This window comes from Haemaphysalis longicornis, unplaced genomic scaffold, assembly GCF_048455015.1.
Source record: "Haemaphysalis longicornis isolate Haplotype H1 unplaced genomic scaffold, Haemaphysalis longicornis Haplotype H1 scaffold_4, whole genome shotgun sequence".
Taxonomy (NCBI): Eukaryota; Metazoa; Arthropoda; class Arachnida; order Ixodida; family Ixodidae; genus Haemaphysalis; species Haemaphysalis longicornis.
In genome coordinates this window covers 3,478,634-3,497,598 of record NW_027526361.1, presented here as the reverse complement: position 1 = coordinate 3,497,598, position 18,965 = coordinate 3,478,634, and the positions used below count along the sequence as shown (strand labels likewise).

The 18,965-nt window shown below is 46.7% G+C and overlaps 1 protein-coding gene across 1 annotated transcript in view; it reads left to right on the top strand.

Annotated features, from left to right (window-relative positions):
* Positions 1-9,304: 9,304 nt before the first annotated feature.
* LOC144178123 (uncharacterized) overlaps positions 9,305-18,965 on the top strand; it is a 30,593-nt gene continuing 20,932 nt past the window's right edge. Inside the window, exons 1-2 of the mRNA XM_077705664.1 lie at positions 9,305-9,615; positions 10,090-10,151. Of these exons, the coding sequence (XP_077561790.1) occupies positions 9,528-9,615; positions 10,090-10,151 (150 nt within the window). The 5' untranslated portion in view covers positions 9,305-9,527. The remainder of the gene's footprint in view (positions 9,616-10,089; positions 10,152-18,965) is intronic.

The window sequence follows — 18,965 nt, the reverse complement described above, 5'->3', positions numbered from 1 at the left end:
CTTTCAAGCAGGCCCCCTTTGTCGGTGACACGCTCGCACGTCTCAACAAGCCTGGATCTCTGGCGCCTATCTATCGGCGCGATCAAACTGCGGTGGCGTGCCGACGCAACACGTAGAGACTTTAACCAAGGACGCAGAAGCCCCGCGTCCGCAGCGGAGACCTCCTCTCTCCCCTCTTTCGGACTCAGCGTGCGCCGCTACTACCGACTGCTCACGAACTCTGGAAAGAGTGTTGTGTGTGTCTGTGCCGTTCGTGTTGGGTGCACAATCTAGAGGGAACGCTTGTTTCGACCGTTAGCGCTTTGGGTATAAATACGACCGCCCCGGAGCGCTGTAGTTTTATTCCTGTTTGAGCAGTGAATCAACGCTGTCACTCTGCTCGAGTCCTGTACTGCAACCTCGCCCGTCGGGGCATTGTTCTTTGGCTTCTGTTCATCTCTCGCTATGAAGTAAACAGTTACGTTTTGCCTACGGCTTCTGGACTTCTTCACGGCTGCACCAGTGGCTGGCCGCTCGCTTCACACCACGCTACCACACGTATGTCGGAGGCGACGGAGCTCGGCTCGGGTCGGCCTTCCCGTACGCAACAACGGGTTGTCAGCGGTGGGATGACAACTTTGCAACAATACGTAAGCACTGAAGGACACACCACCACGCATTGCGTTATGTTTGAAATTGTTTATTTACATGTTTCGTCGTCGCTTTTCACTGTGGTAGTACAGTAGTGGTAGTCATCTTCATATCCATCTGTACAGTTGTATTCCTTATGCATGACTGGCGGGCCCGGATCGTTTTGTCCGCAGGCCTTCACATTTCTTCTAAAGTGGAACGCGTAAGCACGCGCTAGAACCGGCGGCAAGCGGCTTCGCAAACTGGGCGTCTGTAACGCGAGCTGTGTTGTGCTGCCCCCTTGAGTCGCGGACGCATGTGAACTGTTGGTATTTTTTGCGAGCGCCACGCGCAAGCCTGGACGATGCTGGGCGCTCCTCGTAAGACGCGTAATCACGTGCGCATTGATCGGCGGGAGTAACTGTGACCCGGCGTTTTCTGATGACGCCGCACACATTACGGCCAGCGACAGCAGCTCCGCTGTCGAAAAGTAACTACCAAGAACCGGCACTAATGTCAGAGCATGGCCGGTTCGGAGCGCGCTTCCCCCGTGGTTGAAGGAGCTATATTTAAAGGGACACTGAAGTGATATGTAAACATTGCGGGATTACTTGCGCAAATTGTAGTCCGGGGTCCCCAGGCCATGTTACGACCACTCTGGGCGCGTTTACGCGCTTTTATTTAGTAGAAAACTTAATTCGAAAATGCTGTCCTCCTCTCTTTACGCTCGCCCATTTTCTGCGGCGTTTTCGTGTGACGTCGAGAGGTGCCGAGCTCGCAATTGGCTGAGCTATCTGCACGGCTCCCCGGCCTTCAGACAGAGTCAGTCGGCCCAGCGTTTCGTCCGCCGGACGCCGACGGGTCGTCGCAATTCGTTCGCTCAGTTAAAACGAAGCCAGGCCCAGGACACGTTTGTGAATGGAAGAATGAGCCTTTCTTTACTTGGTTAGTTTGTACACTGTATCTAGCTCCAAGTCAAGGTCGCTTCACACAAGCGCTGCGCAAACGCACATGCGACGCTTCGCTGACTGGTACACCCGTAGGAAAATATAAGGCCTCTTGAAGGCGGGAGAAGAGTCAGCGAAGTCAATATAGGTACTAAGGAAATAAAATCAACTGATATTTTTACCGTACAGCGTAAAAATAGGGTGCGGGAAGCACTTTTTTGCGCTGGGCGAACAAGCACAGCGGTCAGCAGCACGACTACGCATCTGCGAACGCTTTTCCGTCTACGAAATGCAATTGCTAGACGTGAGCTATTGCGGAAACTCGGGGGACGCTTACTGCACGAGCACAATACAACAAATAGCCACCTAAGCTGCTTGAAATGCCAAAACTAAATAAAAATGTAAACTTGTTGTACAATATATACCTTATATTACCATAACCGGCGCAGCCCGTCTCGTAGCCTAGTTGTCTAAGGCTACAGGTATGTCGCCGCCGAGTTATTTGCAAGTCACAAGTTCGAGTCCCCGCGGGTACGTGTTTTTTTTTTTTTTTTGTAAGTTGACTTTTTTGTTTTCTGCCGATGTTCCCTACATTCAGTTCACCTTTGTTTGGGCCGCAACGTTCATGGCTCCACGAACTAGTTCCCAGAACGCGCGCAGGCTGGCACTGGCGCGCTAGCGAGTTCTCGTTGGCGTGCTGTCCATAAGCACCGACTGCTTGCGGGCAGTGGGCACAGGCCAGAATGAACAGACCCTTGGCCTGGTGGCCTGGTGCGAACACGCATTTTACGGTACAGGCATGAGTGAGGCAAGCTCCAAATAGGGGGGGGGGGAGCGCATGACATATGTGCGTCTGCGGGCACGCGGAGGGCGTCCATGCACTGCGTAGGCCTCGGCTAGTGAATGCTACGATTCCAAGCCGTCCTGGGAGGCTTATCTTTATGCATTTTTACAGCTGACAACATGGCAGAAGCGCGGTACGATGATTACTAAGTTATTGAGAATGCCCATCCAACAACGCACAGGTTGTGTTTTACAGAACCGAAACCGAAACCGAAACTTGTTTGGTTGCTCACCTTGGGCATCGTCCAATCACGGTGCGGCTCCTCCTAACGTCACAGCTTTAGTTGGTGCGGCCGCCGCAAACCGCGCATGGTAGTTTTTCTTCTTTGGCGCTTTGTAAAATAATTACCGATTTGTCAACCGGATAAACGATGAAAAGTGGGCTAATTTGAGCCAGTCTACGCAGTGCAAGCAAAAACGGGAGCCTGACAAATTCACTTCAGTGTCCCTTTAACGCCAAATTTATGTGTATGCAGCGGCCGCAGTGTCCAAGCGCTCCGAATGCTCGATGCATTGGCGCACATGCGATCGGTTAAAAATATTTCGACACCACTGGCCAAATTTCGCCATCTAGTTTTACTATCGGCGCGCCTAGGGTTTCAACAGAAGAGCTGTTCAGGCTTTCAATTCCGCCGTCAATCGTTATTTTATTTTATTTTATTTATTTATTTTATTTATACAATACTGCAGGCGCTTGGCGGCCCAAGTAGGAGTTGTTTGTTTATGCATCAATGAGGTAAACCAGTTGTAAACACGAAAAAGAAAGAAGAGGAAGAAAAAAGAAGAAATTAAAATTGAAAGCGACAAGAATTAAGCAATGAAGCGATGAACAATCGAGGAAAACACAAGAGGACAAGGACGGGTGTATCAGTACATATTTCATATATATATTGCTCATAAGGAGGTAGGGAACGAGGCAGAAAAAAAAAGCGACGCAAGGGAGCAATAATCATGCACAGTAAGGCAGATTTTACACAACTAGGTATGGAAAACCAATCACGGGATGTTGGCGACGTTACATTTTATTCTACGAGCTGGTTAAACAACTGAGGAACATTATTTGCTAAGAAGGTTTCTGGCCGGCAAGGCATTCCAATCACTTATGGTGCGCGGGAAGAAGGAATGTTTGAATTTGTTTGTGCGTGCAAAAATCGAGTTAAATTTAAGAGGGTGGAAGTTCCTGGTGGGGCACAAGGTGCAGATAAGGTGCGGGGTCGAGTGCAGTTTACGGTTCCAGGGCTGATAAAGAAATTTTAGTCTTGTTATTTTTCGGCGGCTCTGTAACGTCATGATGTTGTTTGTTTGCATTAAAGTGGTTGGCGAGTCATGTCGGCGGTAACGATTATATATGAACCGTAGGGCCAGCCTCTGAATTCGTTCAAGAATGTTAATGTCGTTTTTTGTGTACGGGTCCCAAACGATACACGCGAATTTCAGATGAGGCCTGATTAGCGTGTTATATGCGAGAAGTTTAACATGGGAGGGACATTTTTTTTTCAGTTTGTGTCGTAAGAGGCCGAGTCAATTTTGTCATCAGTTTGATTCAACAGCTCTGTACAAATGACAATCGTCCGCAAATAAACGAATACCAATTATTTCGTGGACGCAAGAAGTCATGTCGTTTATATACACCAGAAATAATATTGTCACGAGGGGATGAAGAAGGGCGCAGTGGGGTATGCGCCGCTGTGGGCCCGATGAAGAACGACGAAGAAGAGCAGTGTGTGGGGCGTGCAGCCTGGGCGAACGCTGGGCAACAGCTGCCTTGTAAATAACGTAAATAGGTCATCTCGTACTGCAAATAGATCGTGTCGTCATCCTCCATGGTTTGCCTCATTCCTTCTGCCGCCACGTAACAATATAATAAAGGCCCCAGGACACTTCCTTGAGGCACCCCGGAGTTAACTGATCCAAGATCTGAAACGTGACCATCTACATCAACAAATTGTTTTCTATGTTCAAGATATGAGGCAATCCACTTTATTAGAAGATGCGGAACATTACGAGTATTAAGTTTATAGAGGAGGCCTGGATGTGAAACCCTGTCGAATGCTTCGCTTAGATCTAAAGCATTAGTGCCCTTCCACTCTGTGAAGAAGGATGACCTGCAAAGCTGGACGCAGTCCACGGAGTGCACGATACATAACACCTTTATCGTAATTTGCGATGCAGCATACTTCCTACCCAATTAGCTGAATGAACCTCTGAAGGATCGAAGCTTTGTTCTTGCAGATAAACATGGAACGGCCTTTGTCCCTCCCGCGTCGTAAGCATCTTTTTGTGTAAGGCCGGGTTCAGACTGTTGCCGCAACTGTCGTAATAACTTTAAAGAATAACGTCATTTCACGTCTCAGCCAACCAAACTGCGAGACATGCCATTTTTGTACGTCCATAGATTACGATATGGCTTTTGCGTCGGTAGTCCGAACATGGCCTAACACACAAACCCAACGTTACTAGAATAAACGTTGACACAAACCCTATCCTCTCTACCACTAAGGACTCCGGAAAGGTCCTATCGGGCCGTTCAACGTCCGCGTTTAAACCTCGCACCAGCACAACGGACATGCCATCCATCAATACGGACATGGAACATATAGCCGCGCCTGCACGCTCCCCCTCCTCCCTCCCACTATTCACTACAAACCTGCGCACGCATAAACTGGTAACTGGTTATGTGCGCGTGCATATAAGTGACAGACGCGGGCGAAAATATCCCCTGAAAGCCCTCTTAGGAGTGATATTGGCTCACACCGGCGTTCTATGCGGGCAAGTTGCTGTTCATCCGGGAGGGATTCGCCGCTACTCGACAAGCTGAACTTGAGGCGGTAACGGCGGCGCCAGCAGCGTTGTTTTTGCGCCCATTCGCGCTTGTGTTCGGGCCAACGCTTCAATTCTTGCCCTTCCTCCAAACAAACGGCATGAATCCGTCCCATAACGATTTAAAACCTGGAAGTCCTTGGTTTCTATTCTCGCGTACAAACATGTGGCTGTCCGTTTTTCTTTCCCCGCGTATGCATCTTACTGTTTGTGTAAGATCTATGTGTAACACATCAATCCACACCCCAACCACTCGATTAAGGAGGACAGCCGACTAACCGAATTGAGTCATGTAATTTCGACATCTAAATTTCCCATCTGCACAACCGGTATTTCATCGGCAGCGGCATCAACCCTAGCTGTGCGTGCACGCCTACCCGCAAACCGCTCACGAATAAACCAGGAACCGGTGATGGCGCATACTTAGGCGTGAAAGACACCGGCGAAAATATCGCTCTGGAGGCCTTGCAAGCTGAAAAAGTAATATGGGCTCAAACCAGTGTTCCAACTGGGGAAGTTTCTCTTCCGCCGAGAGGGATTAGCAGCTACTTGGCGAAGTGGAATTTGAGCTGAAACGGCGACGGCGGGTTTCTGTCGTTTTAGGGGGCAGCCCTTTGAAAGCCATTACCTGGCCTTCGCGGGAGCGGAGTCTGTGTATGACCGCGTAACCGAGTGAGCGAACGCAGCAGCGACGAAAAAAGGAAAACGGAGAGAAGCGTCTAGCGAAAGGTGAAGTGGAGTACGACACGTGCGGCTACGTTGTCATCTCTCACCGCCCTTCCCTCACATCAGTCCCATGCGTCCCCACCAAGGAGCGTCCTACCCCAACACTTTCCCCAGACGCTGAATTCCGCTCTCCGCTAACCCGAACCACGTGACATTTGCGCGGAAGGATCAAACACGATTTGCAACATGCTGGCCGGCGGCGGCGGCGGCGGCGGCGCACTGCGAGGAAGCAGCAGAGTATCGCACGTCGCCGTGCGTTCCCTGATCACGCGAACACTTCCCGAGACGCAACAGAAGTGCGCCGTGACCGAGAAGACTGCAGCTCGCGCTGCGCACAAATTTCATATTAGGAAGTGCAGTAATCGTCAGTGCATTTTCTTTATGCGCATCCGTGCTTCTGCTTATTTTTAGCAATCATCTGATAACGGCACTACCGCCGTTAGCTGCCTATTGCGCAACTTGCCAAACGGGCTTCGGTGGAGGCAAGCGGGAAGATAGTTGTCAGCGGTGGGTGAGGAAGAGCTCCCGAGCGGCGCCGAGTAAATCGATGACACCGGAATGAAAACTAGGGGCGTTAGACATATACTGCTTTGCAGTAAAATACTGCGTCAACTTGGCCGGACTTGTCGAGAACTGAAGAAAAGGTATGTACAATAGAAACGAGTTGAGTTGTAGTAGATAGACCCTTACTGAAACCGTGCTGGAAGGGTGTTGCGGGAATTAAAAAAAAATATTGCGGGGATTTAAAAAGCCGACCAAATAGTTGAAAATAATATGCTCCATGAGTTTGCTGCACGAATTGAGAAGCGAGATAGGGCGATAGTTAGCAACCAATCGCCAGCTTTAAAGACAGCCACTGTACGTGCAATACGCCACTTGGCGGGGACAACCACTTCAGAAAAGGATAGACGGGATATAACAACGAGAAATTTAGCTATGGATTCGGCATACCGATAGAGAAACATGTTTGGAATCTTATCAGGGCCTACAGAGGATTTAAACTTAAGATTAAGTAATATTGCAACGATTCGTTCATAACTGATAAAGTCAGAGTTCAGTTCGGTTGCATGATGTATCTCTCCAATGTCATGACAAGGCACTGAATCAGAATAAACGAATTGAAAGAAATTAAATTCTCTAGCAATCACCTGTTTATCGGTTATAGTTTGATTTCCTATTTTTATGCTATTAATGCCGTCACGTCCTCTCGCATTCAGGTGACGCCAAAATATTAAAGGATTAGTTTTAATAAAATTAGACAAGGTGGTGGAATAGAAAAATTGCTTACTCGCACGAATTTTATCCACTAGTGTTTGACGGAGAGTTCTGGATAACAAATTGTTTACCTTACGTTTTTTCAAACTTTTGATCTTGCGAACAAAATGAATGATATCGCGATTGATCCATGGGTTTGAGCGGCGCACCTTTTTCGTTTTCACGGGAATAAAGTTATCGATGCAGAAATTGCAAATAGCTTGAAACTTGTCCCATAGGAAGTTGACATCGTTATCGGCGAAGTTGTCGAGTTCAAAGTCTAAATAATCGAGAACACTTTCATCATTAGCCCTACTGAAGTCTTTTACAGTTTTTCTGTCGGAATCATGCGCTAACCGTCCACCGAGTCGACACGTAAAGATTACAACTTGATGATCGGATAAACCGCCTACCACTGCAACTTCTGTTTCAGAGAAAGTGGCCCTGTAAAACACAAGGTCTAGAATTGAAGAAGTAGTTCCTCGTACTCACGTAGGGATATTTACGGCTTAAGATTGCATGCAAGCATATATAATGTCGAATACCAAGTGATCATCGGAAGAGGGGGAAGATAAAGAGGGCCAGATAATGTTTGGAAGGTTGAAATCTCCGGCTATAATAATGAACTTTTGGAGAATCTTATTACATCATCATATAGTTTTGTCAAGAAGGAGGAATCGGCGCAAGGTGCCCTGTACACCGCAATTAGAATAGATGACTTGCCATTACAGTTTATACGTATACACAAACTGTTATGGCCATCAATCTGATGGCTATGGCCATCAATCTGACCGGCAAGCTCGACCTTCGAGAACACTGTGCCCCGTTCGTGGCGTCATCATATCGCGGGCTGTTTTCCTCGTCAGTTCACGTGCGTTCGCCCCTGAAGTGCACAGACGCTGAGTTCGCGGAGCCGGTTGCCACCGGCCCATTTTGGGAGAGATGAGAAAGCGTGCGGACAAAACTATCCGGGCCTGCCAGTCATGGAGAACGTTCTGCGGCAAGCTCGGAAATCCTTGTGAGGTGCAACGGCCGGGTCTCCGACGGGGGGAGAGGGGCCGCCAGCTCTGCTGTTTCTCCAGCCTTGTACCATGAGTGCGAGCTGCGCCATTGTTTTTTCTGGCGTTAATTTTCTTCCCCTCCTGGCAATCACTGTGACCTTGAAGCGACATCGGGAACCGCGTACAAGGGAAATTCACAAGACGCTTGTCATCTGCACGCTGGGAGAGCGCTAAGCGAGCACACCCTCTGAGTTGTCGAGAGAGGGAAATTAGGTACGTACAATCATCAGCTATCTACCACACGTGGGCACTTTCGTAGCCACAACCAATTTTTCGCTTATTTTTTCTTCTTCCTTTATCTTTTCCAAAACTAGTATATCTTCTTCAAAATGAAAAAAAAAAAGAAAGAAGAAGGAGTGCAGACCGACCTCCAGCCGATCCCTGAGCGCCATCTGAATTTATGAGGCTACAATGCGCCCCGCTTGCTCCGTGTCCTTCCACAACAAGGACAGTCTAGATGTAACTGCCGGCTCCAAAGTACTTCCACCGGCCCTGAGGGCGTCCAACTTAGCTCGAAAAAGAACCGTAAGAATTGGCATGTATATAAAAAAACTTCAAAACCGAAGAAATCGCCAAGGGCCTTGCGCACGGGGACATTAAAACTGCGCAGTGTGTTTGCTTTGCGATGCGCCTGTCCAAACATCGGCTCTGAGAAGGCGGGGCTAGAGAGCGAGTGAAAGTGGCCGCCATGTTCATGAAACATTCATAGCTGCGGAGTTGGACTGCATCGATGTGCCGGTCCTGCCCGCCTCTTTTATTCGCCCCTCTCTTCGATACGCATTGCCGATTAAAGAACTCAGCGCAAGCTGAGAATACGCAGAGGGTGGCCGCTCGAGTCCTTGTGGAGAACTTGTTATTTTTCGTTTGCTTAGTAAACGAAAATTTCAAAACGAGCGCAAACAAATATTTGCGTTGAGAGAAAGAACAATTTCATTTCATCTCTGCGGATTGCCGCAGCAGTATGAAGTGAGATAGCCACAAGGCGTAGCGGTAATTGGTTGGCCATGGCCTTCTTATTTAAAAGTCTCCGCCCTGTGACGGAAATACTACGTCACTTTGGCCACCAATTAATGGGTCCGGTAACGAATCTAGCTCAAGCCATGTTTTTGGTGGTCGACTGGCTCAGGTAAGCCTCCATGAGTGGTCATTACGTACACACAAACGCAGAGCTTTTTTTGCTGGGTTTCCTGTTGCTCCGAGGTTTCCGCTGTTAGCCACGCACTGTCCCCGTGTAGCGTCGTCGCCGAGTGCGTGCTACGCTCGACAAATGGTGCGGCCGTCGCGCCATCTGCTGCTGCTTCTTCGGTTCTGGCTCACACCGACAATGTTGGAGTGCGTGGTCCTCAATATATGCGGTCAGTGTTGCGACCTTTTCTTTTTTTCTGTGAGAAAAATACAAACTTGTGCTAACCAATTTTCGACATTACCGTGATCAAACGATGCAATGTCAGATGCAATTTACAGGGCGAATTGTAGACGGCAGCGCCCACCATACCAATGCTCACTAACTTGATTTCCTCTCGAAAAGTGGTAACCCCCGCTCCTAACAGGCGGAATTGATTGAGGACCGCTGCTGAATTTTTTCCCTGCCTAAAAAATGCCGGACATTGTGCAAGACAAATGTTTTTTTCTCCCCTTAGTTGTCTCTGTATGGCATGCACCCTTGCAACGCCTGTGTCCTTGTCATTGAGTGGTTCGCATGAAATGTCCTCTCTGATTTCTATCGATCCAGTCAGGCGCACTGCTTCATCTGTGACCTATTGCGGCTCCCGCAAACCTGATTGCCAGCGCTGGTGCGTCATCTTGGCCTTTCGCTTTCTTTTTTCCAGCGATGGACATGGACCAGGTGACTCGCTTTTACCAGTGCTGCAGACTCTCTGTGGCTCAAATAGTAAGACAATATCCGTCTACAACACATTGACTGCAATGTGGAGCGTGGTGTTGCAATGTGAAGCATCGATACGTTGGTAGATCTAGCCTCGTGGAACCGCGTTGCACAGCTGAAACTACGAACGACTTATTTTTTTTGCTCGCGATAACACGCAGACTTACGTTCTGGTGGCTGATTTTCTGCGTACTTGACGCCGCTGATTACAATTTGCACATGAAGTGACGTACAGCGTGTGTTCTTTAACATACATACATATATACATACATTCGTATATAGATACACGCATTCATACATGCATACAAGCATGCATGCATGCATACATACATATATACATTCATACATACCTACCTACCTACATACATACATACGTACATACATGCAAGCATACATACATGCAGTCATACATACATACATACATACATACATACATACATACATACATACATACATACATACATACATGCATACATACATACATACATACATACATACATACATACATACATACAACAAATTATGGTACCGAACAAATTATGGTACTCAGAGATTAGCATTTCAAATACCTGATCTGCTAAATGAAAACCCAATTTTATTGCATCATTTAAATAGTTCCATACGAGTGATAACTTTCAAAATACTTGTAAAAAATACTCTTTGAAAAAATGCATCTGAAAGTTAATTTAGATTTGAAATGTGTGACAACCTATTCGCAGTGTTGTATTTTATATACCTCACACGACTGTTTTGTTAAGTTGTGTTTACATCAGTTCATGTACACAAAATCGATTATCCTAATTTCATTGTTTATGCAATGCCATATGCAAAAAACTCTTTATTTACCTGAGGTGATAGTTATTTCTGTTCTGCAGTTATGTACATCTTTTTTGTTGTTGTGTGTGAAAATTGTAAACAAATTACCACTCGAAGCCGCTGCAGCTATAGGGTGCCATGGCCCCGTCAGGCATGGTTTTGCATTTCGCCATGTGCCCCAAGACAACCCTGAAAAAGTTCTCTTTGGTACATTTACCTCGAAAAAAAAAATATTTTTTTTCGGACAAAATGAATGTCGGGACTCGCGTGCGACTGCTTTATATGCCGTATTCTGTGCCGTCATGATAAGGTTTCCTTGAATACTGTTTTAGGTATACTGTTAAAATTATTGATTGATTGTGGGGTTTAACGCGCCGACGCAACGCAGGCGATGAGGCGCGCCGTAGTGGAGGGCTCCGGATTAATTTTGACCACCTGGGGATCTTTAACGTGCGCCGAAATCTCGTACACACGGGCGTTTTTGCTTTTCGCCTCCATCAGAAAAGCGGCCGCCGCGGCCGGGAATCGAACCCGCGACCTCGTGCTCAGCAGCGCAACGCCTTAGCCACTGAGCCACCGCGGCGGGTACTGTTAAAATTATGCTGCGTACCCGCCGTAAGTGCAAAATAAAAGTTTGATTTGGTATTGTTCGGGTAAAACTTCCTCTTCCTAAACGTTTTCTACTCGTGTCACGGTCTCTATCTTTTGCGTAGCATATATCTGTTATCATTATACGTTTTTTTGTGATTTGTCATTGTTTTATATAGCCAACAATTGTGTTGATATAGTATGCATATGATGTCATTTGGTTTGTTGCATGTTTATAATTTCATTGACTGGTGTGTTGAATGTGCGTCGCTAGTGCTGCTGCCGTTGTGCTACATCAGGGACGGGGCCTCGTCAGGCGGCCCGATAGGGCTCGATCAATCGGGCTCGATCAAATGGGCTCAAACGCCTTTTGCCCCGTTTGCCTCGGCAGAAGATTTGAAATTACTGTACCTTACACGGTGAACTTGTATTCTGCCTAAATAAATAAACAAAAAAAATATGCATTCGTACATACATATTCATACCTACATGCATACATTTATGCATACATACACACATTCATTCATACATGCATACATTCGTACATACATGCAAGCAACAAGCATGCATGCATACATACATACATACACTTCATTTCATTTTCACTTTATTTCCTTAAAGACCCCTTGCGGAGTATTACATAAGAGTTGGGTACATAAAAAACTGAGAAGAAAACAATCGCTTGTCCTACGGTGAAAGGTGATTAGTGATACTGCTTGTGAAGGTGGAAGTACAAGTAATGGCAGGAATGTCGCCTGAAAGGCCATTCCAGGCAGCTGCTGTGCGAGGAAAAAATGATGTAGAAAAAGTAACGGTGCGTGCACGTGGGCGTGCGACTTGAAGGGGATGACCGGTGCGTTGAGAGGTGTGCGCTGGGGGAACAAAATACGGTGGCATGCGCATCGAGCTGTGAAAAAAAACTTGTGAAATAAAAAAAGACTGGCGATACATGGCAAGGAGGGAAAGGAGGGGTAGTTCAATTTCTGCCTTTAGTGAAGATACGCTGACGTCATGGGAGTACAAACTATGGACAAACCTAGCGACACGGTTTTGAAGAGACTCAAGGGCGTCTTGAAGATATGCTTGTTGCGAGCTCCAAATTGTGGAAGCATATTCCAGTTTAGTTCTTACAAGGCTTTTCTAAGCTAATAATTTTACATTTATATGTGCGCTGCGTAGATGACGTCGCAAGAATCGCAACGTTTTATTTGCCGATGATATGACTTTTGTGATATGAAAACCCCATAAAAGATCGGTGAAGAATGTGACCACCAGATATTTCAATGAATTAGCTCTTTTAACTGGAACGTTGCTGATAGCATAAGGAAAAACAAGTGGAGAGGGGCGGTGGGTGAAGGAAACGGCTTTGCATTTGTGAGGGTTAAGTTCCATTAGCCAATCTTCGCATCATTGTTTTACATTGTTAAGATCACTTTGTAGAGCTGATTGATCAGAAGCGTTACAAACCGTGTGGTAAATAACACAATCAGTTGAAAACATTCGGATTTTACAGGATACGTGAATTGGGAGATCGTTAATAAATATGAGGAATAAAAGCGGACCTAGAACTGACCCCTAAGGGACATCGGATGTTACCGAGAGGGTAGTAGAGGTAGCATTGTTAACAAGGAAAGCTTGAGTGCGGTTACTTAAAAATTCACGGATCCACTTTAGGACGTCCGGGTGTAGGTTTAACCGGGAAAGTTTGAACAGAAGGCGCTTATGGGGTACTTTATCGAACGCTTTCGCGAAGTCCAGAAAGATGGCGTCAGTCTGCACGTTAGAATCCAAGTTAATATGCAAGTCGTGCGAAAGCATGGCCAGTTGAGTCTCGCACGAGAAATCTTTGCGAAACCCGTGCTGCGCGGAATTGAAAAAGTTAATTGAATCTAGGAAGTCTATGATCCGGGTGTAGATGACATGTTCGATGATTTTGCATGGGATGCTGGTTAATGAAATGGGTCGATAATTGAGGGGTGACTCTCTAATACCTGATTTGAATACTGAGGTGATATTTCGGTGTTTTCAATCAGCAGGAAGCTGACCCGTGGAAAGAGACTACATACATACATACATACATACATACATTCACACACGCATTCAAACATACATACAAGCATGCATACATACATACACACATACATACATTTATTCATTCATACATGCTTGCATACATACATTCATACCTACATACAAGCATGCATGCATACATACATACATACAAGCCTACATACATAGATTTATACATACATTCATACATACATTCATACATAGAAACATCTATACATACTTACGTACAAACACGCATTCATACATGCACACAACATCCATCCATCCATCCATCCATCCATCCATCCATCCATCCATCCATCCATCCATCCATCCATCCATCCATCCATCCATCCATACATACATACATACATACATACATTCATACATACATACAAGCCTACATTCATACATACATTCATACATACATACATACATACATTCATACATACATGCATACAAGCTTGCATACATACATACATACACACATCCATACATACTTACATACATGCATACATACATGCATGTACAGTGCTCACGGATTGAAACGCGACACTGCGAGCGCGTGGCTTGCGGTACGTGCAGCGCCGCCCGTGGACGCCCGTGGAAGCTAGCTGTTGCATTGTGGTATACCACGAGGATGATGAGAGCGCTTTAACCGTAGGCTTGCTGCTTCCGGTTGCCAATAAGCGGGGCTGTGGTTCCCCGCAGCGACAGCTGTGCGCTACGAGCCTGGAGCGCAGGAGCGCGTTTGTGCGCCGGTGGCAGCCGCCCGGCGGTCCGCGCAGACAACAGAGTTTTCGCTAACCGTTTTCCACGGTCCGCTCCGGTATCGGCAGCAGGGTCAGCTCAACCGGAGCCAAAGCCGTTCGCGCCCAAGCGCGCCACGCATGGGCAATGGCGCTCCCGCTTGCTATCGGGGCGGAGTGAACCGTGAAAAACGGTCAGCTAAAACCCGCTAATTTCGCGACATCGTCTGCTCGCGCGCTCTTCTTGCGCGTGCCCTTCCGATGCGACACAGATAAAGTTCATGTAAGTCACGGTCACGCTTACCTTAATAAAACGAGCGTCTGCACGAAGGAACAGCCGACTTTATTCCATTTTAACTGAAAAAAGCGGAGAGCCGACGAAGTACTAATGCACCGCACCACACGCGAACGTGCCTGCAAAGGCGTCTTTCCTTTTTTTTTTTAGTTTACATCCTGGAATAAAGTTTGCTGTTCCCACGTACAGAAGTTTCTTTTATTCACATGTGCGTGACCGTGCATTACTTGAACATTACTGTGCCGCATTTGAAGGGCACGCGTAACAAGAGCGCGCGCACACGATGTCGCGAAATCGGCTGCGCGCACAACCGGGTTACTACCGTCGGCGCACAAACGCGTTCCTGCGCTCCAGGCTCGCAGCGCCCCGCTGTCGCTGCGGGGAACCACAGTCCCGCTCATTAGCAACCGGAAGCGGTAAGCCTATGGTTAACACGCTCTTATCCTCGCGGTATACCACAATGCAACACCTATAGCTTCCGCGGGCGTCCACGGGCGGCGCTGCATGTACCGGCGGCCGCGCGCTCGCAGTGTCGCGTTTCAATCCGTGAGCACTGTACACACACACACACACACACACACACACATACATACATGCATACATACATATTTTCATACATACATACATACATACATACATACATACATACATACATACATACATACATACATACATACATACATACATACATACATACATACATACATACATACATACATGCATGCATGCATACATACATACATGCACACATACATACATACATGTATACATACATACCTACATACACACACACATTCACACACACATGCATAAATACACACATAAAAAGCAGAAAGCAACAATTACTTAAGTAGACAGACAACAGAACAGTGAACAATTCGCAGGGGCTGCCAACTGCCCTAATATTGGAGCCTATCACTTTGCCTCCTAGATCAATACATTTATAAGTTAGCCAAAAAAGTAACATTATTGAGATATCATTTGTTAAATCATAGCTTGCCGATTGTCTTTTTATTGAACAAAAAATTTTGAGCTCCTAACAGCGTAAAACAAAGCTTAACCGTGACGGAAATGGGGCGTTTGTACGCGAGAATAAAAAGTTGCGAACCTCCCGAAATTCGGCCCTTTTTTGTATTTGCTGGGAGTCAATACGAATGTTAATTGGCGTATTCATGGGAGGTTGTGGCAGCAGGGTGGCCAATCCTGCTCTGGTGAGGGAGTGCGTTACCGGCAATGGTCGCCGGGGTCAGGCCGCATCCCACGCTCCATTCTGCAATTCCATCAATACGCGGTTTTTTTTAATCCGGTAGAAAACGTCCGGCATTACGATTCGAACCACGGTCCTTCTGCACGCGAGGCGGATGCTCTACCTCTACGCCACCGCTGCCACGCCCAAATTACACCACTGCCGAAAATTACAGGCTGACAGTAAGCTGATTGGCCTTGAATTTTTCAATGAAGGAATTTAAAATTACAGGCTGACCAGCTTACTGTCAGTCGTGGACAAGGTTTTTACCAAGGTAATCGCTAATATAATTTCTGCAACCTTAGATTTAAGTCAACATAAAGAACAAGCAGGGTTCCGTAAAGGCTATTCAACGATGGACCATATTCACACGATCAATCAGGTTATAGAGAAGTGCGCTGAGTATACTGAACCCCTATATATAGCCTTCATAGACTATGAGAAAGCATTTGACTCGGTCGAAACCTCAGCAGTAATTCAGGCATTACGAAACCAGGGGGTAGATGGACATTACGTAAGAATACTAGAGGATGTCTACAATGGGTCTACAGCTACCATCATCCACCATAAGGAGAGCAGTAAAATACCTATAAGGAAGGGCGTCAGACAACGAGACACGATCTCTCCAATGTTATTCACAGCATGTGTACAAGAAGTATTCAGAACGTTGGATCGGGAACAGGTGGGAGTAAGGGTTAATGGAGAATACCTCAGTAACCTCAGATTTGCTGATGACGTTGTTTTGCTAAGTAACTCGAGGGACGAATTGCAAAGCATGCTTTCCGCACTGGACAAACAGAATAGAACCGTGGGCGTGAAAATTAATATGCAGACAACCAAAGTAATGATCAATAACCTCGGGACAGCACAGCGGTTTGAGATAGGTGACGAGGCAGTGGAAGTGGTAAGCGAATATATCTACTTAGGCCAAGTTGTGACCCCAGATCCCAACCATGAGGGAGAGATAATTAGAAGGATAAGAATGGGATGGAGTGCATACGGCAGACATTCTCAGATAATGAATGTCAGCCTACCATTGTCTCTGAAAAAGAAAGTGTATGACAGCTGCATCTTACTGGTAAGCACCTACGGGGCAGAAACTTGGAGGCTCACTAAGAGGGTTCAATCTAAATTGAGAACGACTCAGCGGGCAATGGAGCGGAAGATGATATGTGTAACATTAAGGGGCAAGAAGATAGCGGAGTGGGTCAGGGAACAAACGCGTACTAAGGACATATTAGTAGAAATTAAGAAGAAGAAATGGACGTGGGCAGGGCATGTAATGCGAAGGCAAGATAACCGTTGGTCATTAAGGGTAACAGAGTGGACCCCTAGAGAAGACAGGCGTTGCAGGGGGCGGCAGAAAGTTAGATGGGCAGATGTGTTCAAGAAGTTTGCGGGGATAAATTGGTCGCAGTTAGCACAGGACCGGGGTAATTGGAGATCCATGGGAGAGGCCTTTGCCCTGCAGTGGGCGTGGATAGGCTGGTGGTGATGATGATGATGAATGCGAATGTACTGCATATTTATTTATTTTCGATTGGTTTGGTTTCTTTTCTTCGAACAAATTTGGGCGACGTGTAGGAGTGAGGGATTATTAAAATTTTCTATTTCCATCAATGTCGAGCGTTCAGAAAAGCTGTGTTCGAATGGAGGCTCGGGTATCGACTTTCTGCCCGTCATAAAAACGAAGATGTTTGCCGTAAGGCGCAACAACAACAACAACATCACCAAGTTCGGGTATAAACTCGGAATGGGATACGAACATTTCGGTGCACGGACACTTCGGTGCAGGATGTTTCGGTGCGGACACTTCGGGGCACGGAATGCCCCAAGTAGTCTTTTAATGTTTTAGATTTAATATTTTAATTTCGCCGGACTATACGACTTTAACGTTTGAGAGTTATGTGTGGGCTGCACTGCGCGGAAATAAACAGTAAACCAAGGCGGAGCATCAGTGCGTAAAACCCAATAGTGGATGGTAAAAATGAACGCTGTTGTGTACTTCCATTTAACCTTGTTTATGTTAGTATTCATTTGAGCAGCTCTAATAATTTAATCTAAGAGTTTCCGAATCGCTTTGATATCACTTTACCCAATGCTTCAAGACGTTTCTGCTTTAAGTCAATTTCTATCTCACTCCCCCAACCCCCACCCCAGAACAACCGCAAAAAAAAAAAAAAAAAAGAACCGGCTTAGGTTAACCGCGTTTGAACTTCCCTTTCAAGCAGCGTCCTCGTTGCTTTAGGTGTCGGTTTTACTTGAAGTCTAACCCGCGGTCGCCCTTACAGGGGTGTTGCTAAAGGAGGGCGGGGCCCGGGCACCGGGTACCAGCCCCTTCGATAGAGGGGCTTGTGCTTGTCCAGTGTGTGAACTGGACGTCGAAAACTGGAAGAAGGTAGTCGCAGGCAGCTATCGTCACACAATCCTATTTAAATGTTAGGTCTCTTCGATTTGGCATGCACTTTCTGCATGAGTTCACGACTAGTTCAGCGCAGGTGCCACCGCTGCAGAAGCGGTCCTGCATGTTTTTTCCTCTGCTTCTGCACCTCCTCTAAGGGGAGTGCAGGGAACTCATCCTGAACTCTCGGCACCGTCGTTAAATCGAAGAGAAAAGTGCAGGCGCCGCGCGCTGCAATCGAAAATCGAAGAGGCGGGTGCTGTAATTAGTTCAAGGTGATTCCACGAGGGAACCTCTATGCGGGCACACGCGCATTTTTTCTTTCTTCCCATGTTTTTATGAGATATACGCAAGCCAGATAGCTTAAAACTTAAAACGGCAACCTTGTTTTTCTCTAGCATGCGTACTTCGCGAGAAAAATATTTGCAAAGGTGGCGCGGGTGGCGTGTGATTTTCGGCAGCCGCAGTTTTCCCCAACTTTAGAGCTTTGCATACGGCAGGGTTTGTTCATTCTGACTAAACCATGTTTGAAACTATAAACTAAACCAAAATGGCAAACAGGTAAAGGCAACTTTCGCGGTCTGCCTTGAACAAAAAGAATTGTAAAATCGGTCCAGACGCTAGATTGTCGCATATTAGCGAGCTTTAGCTGACCGTTTTTCGCGGTCTTCTCCGC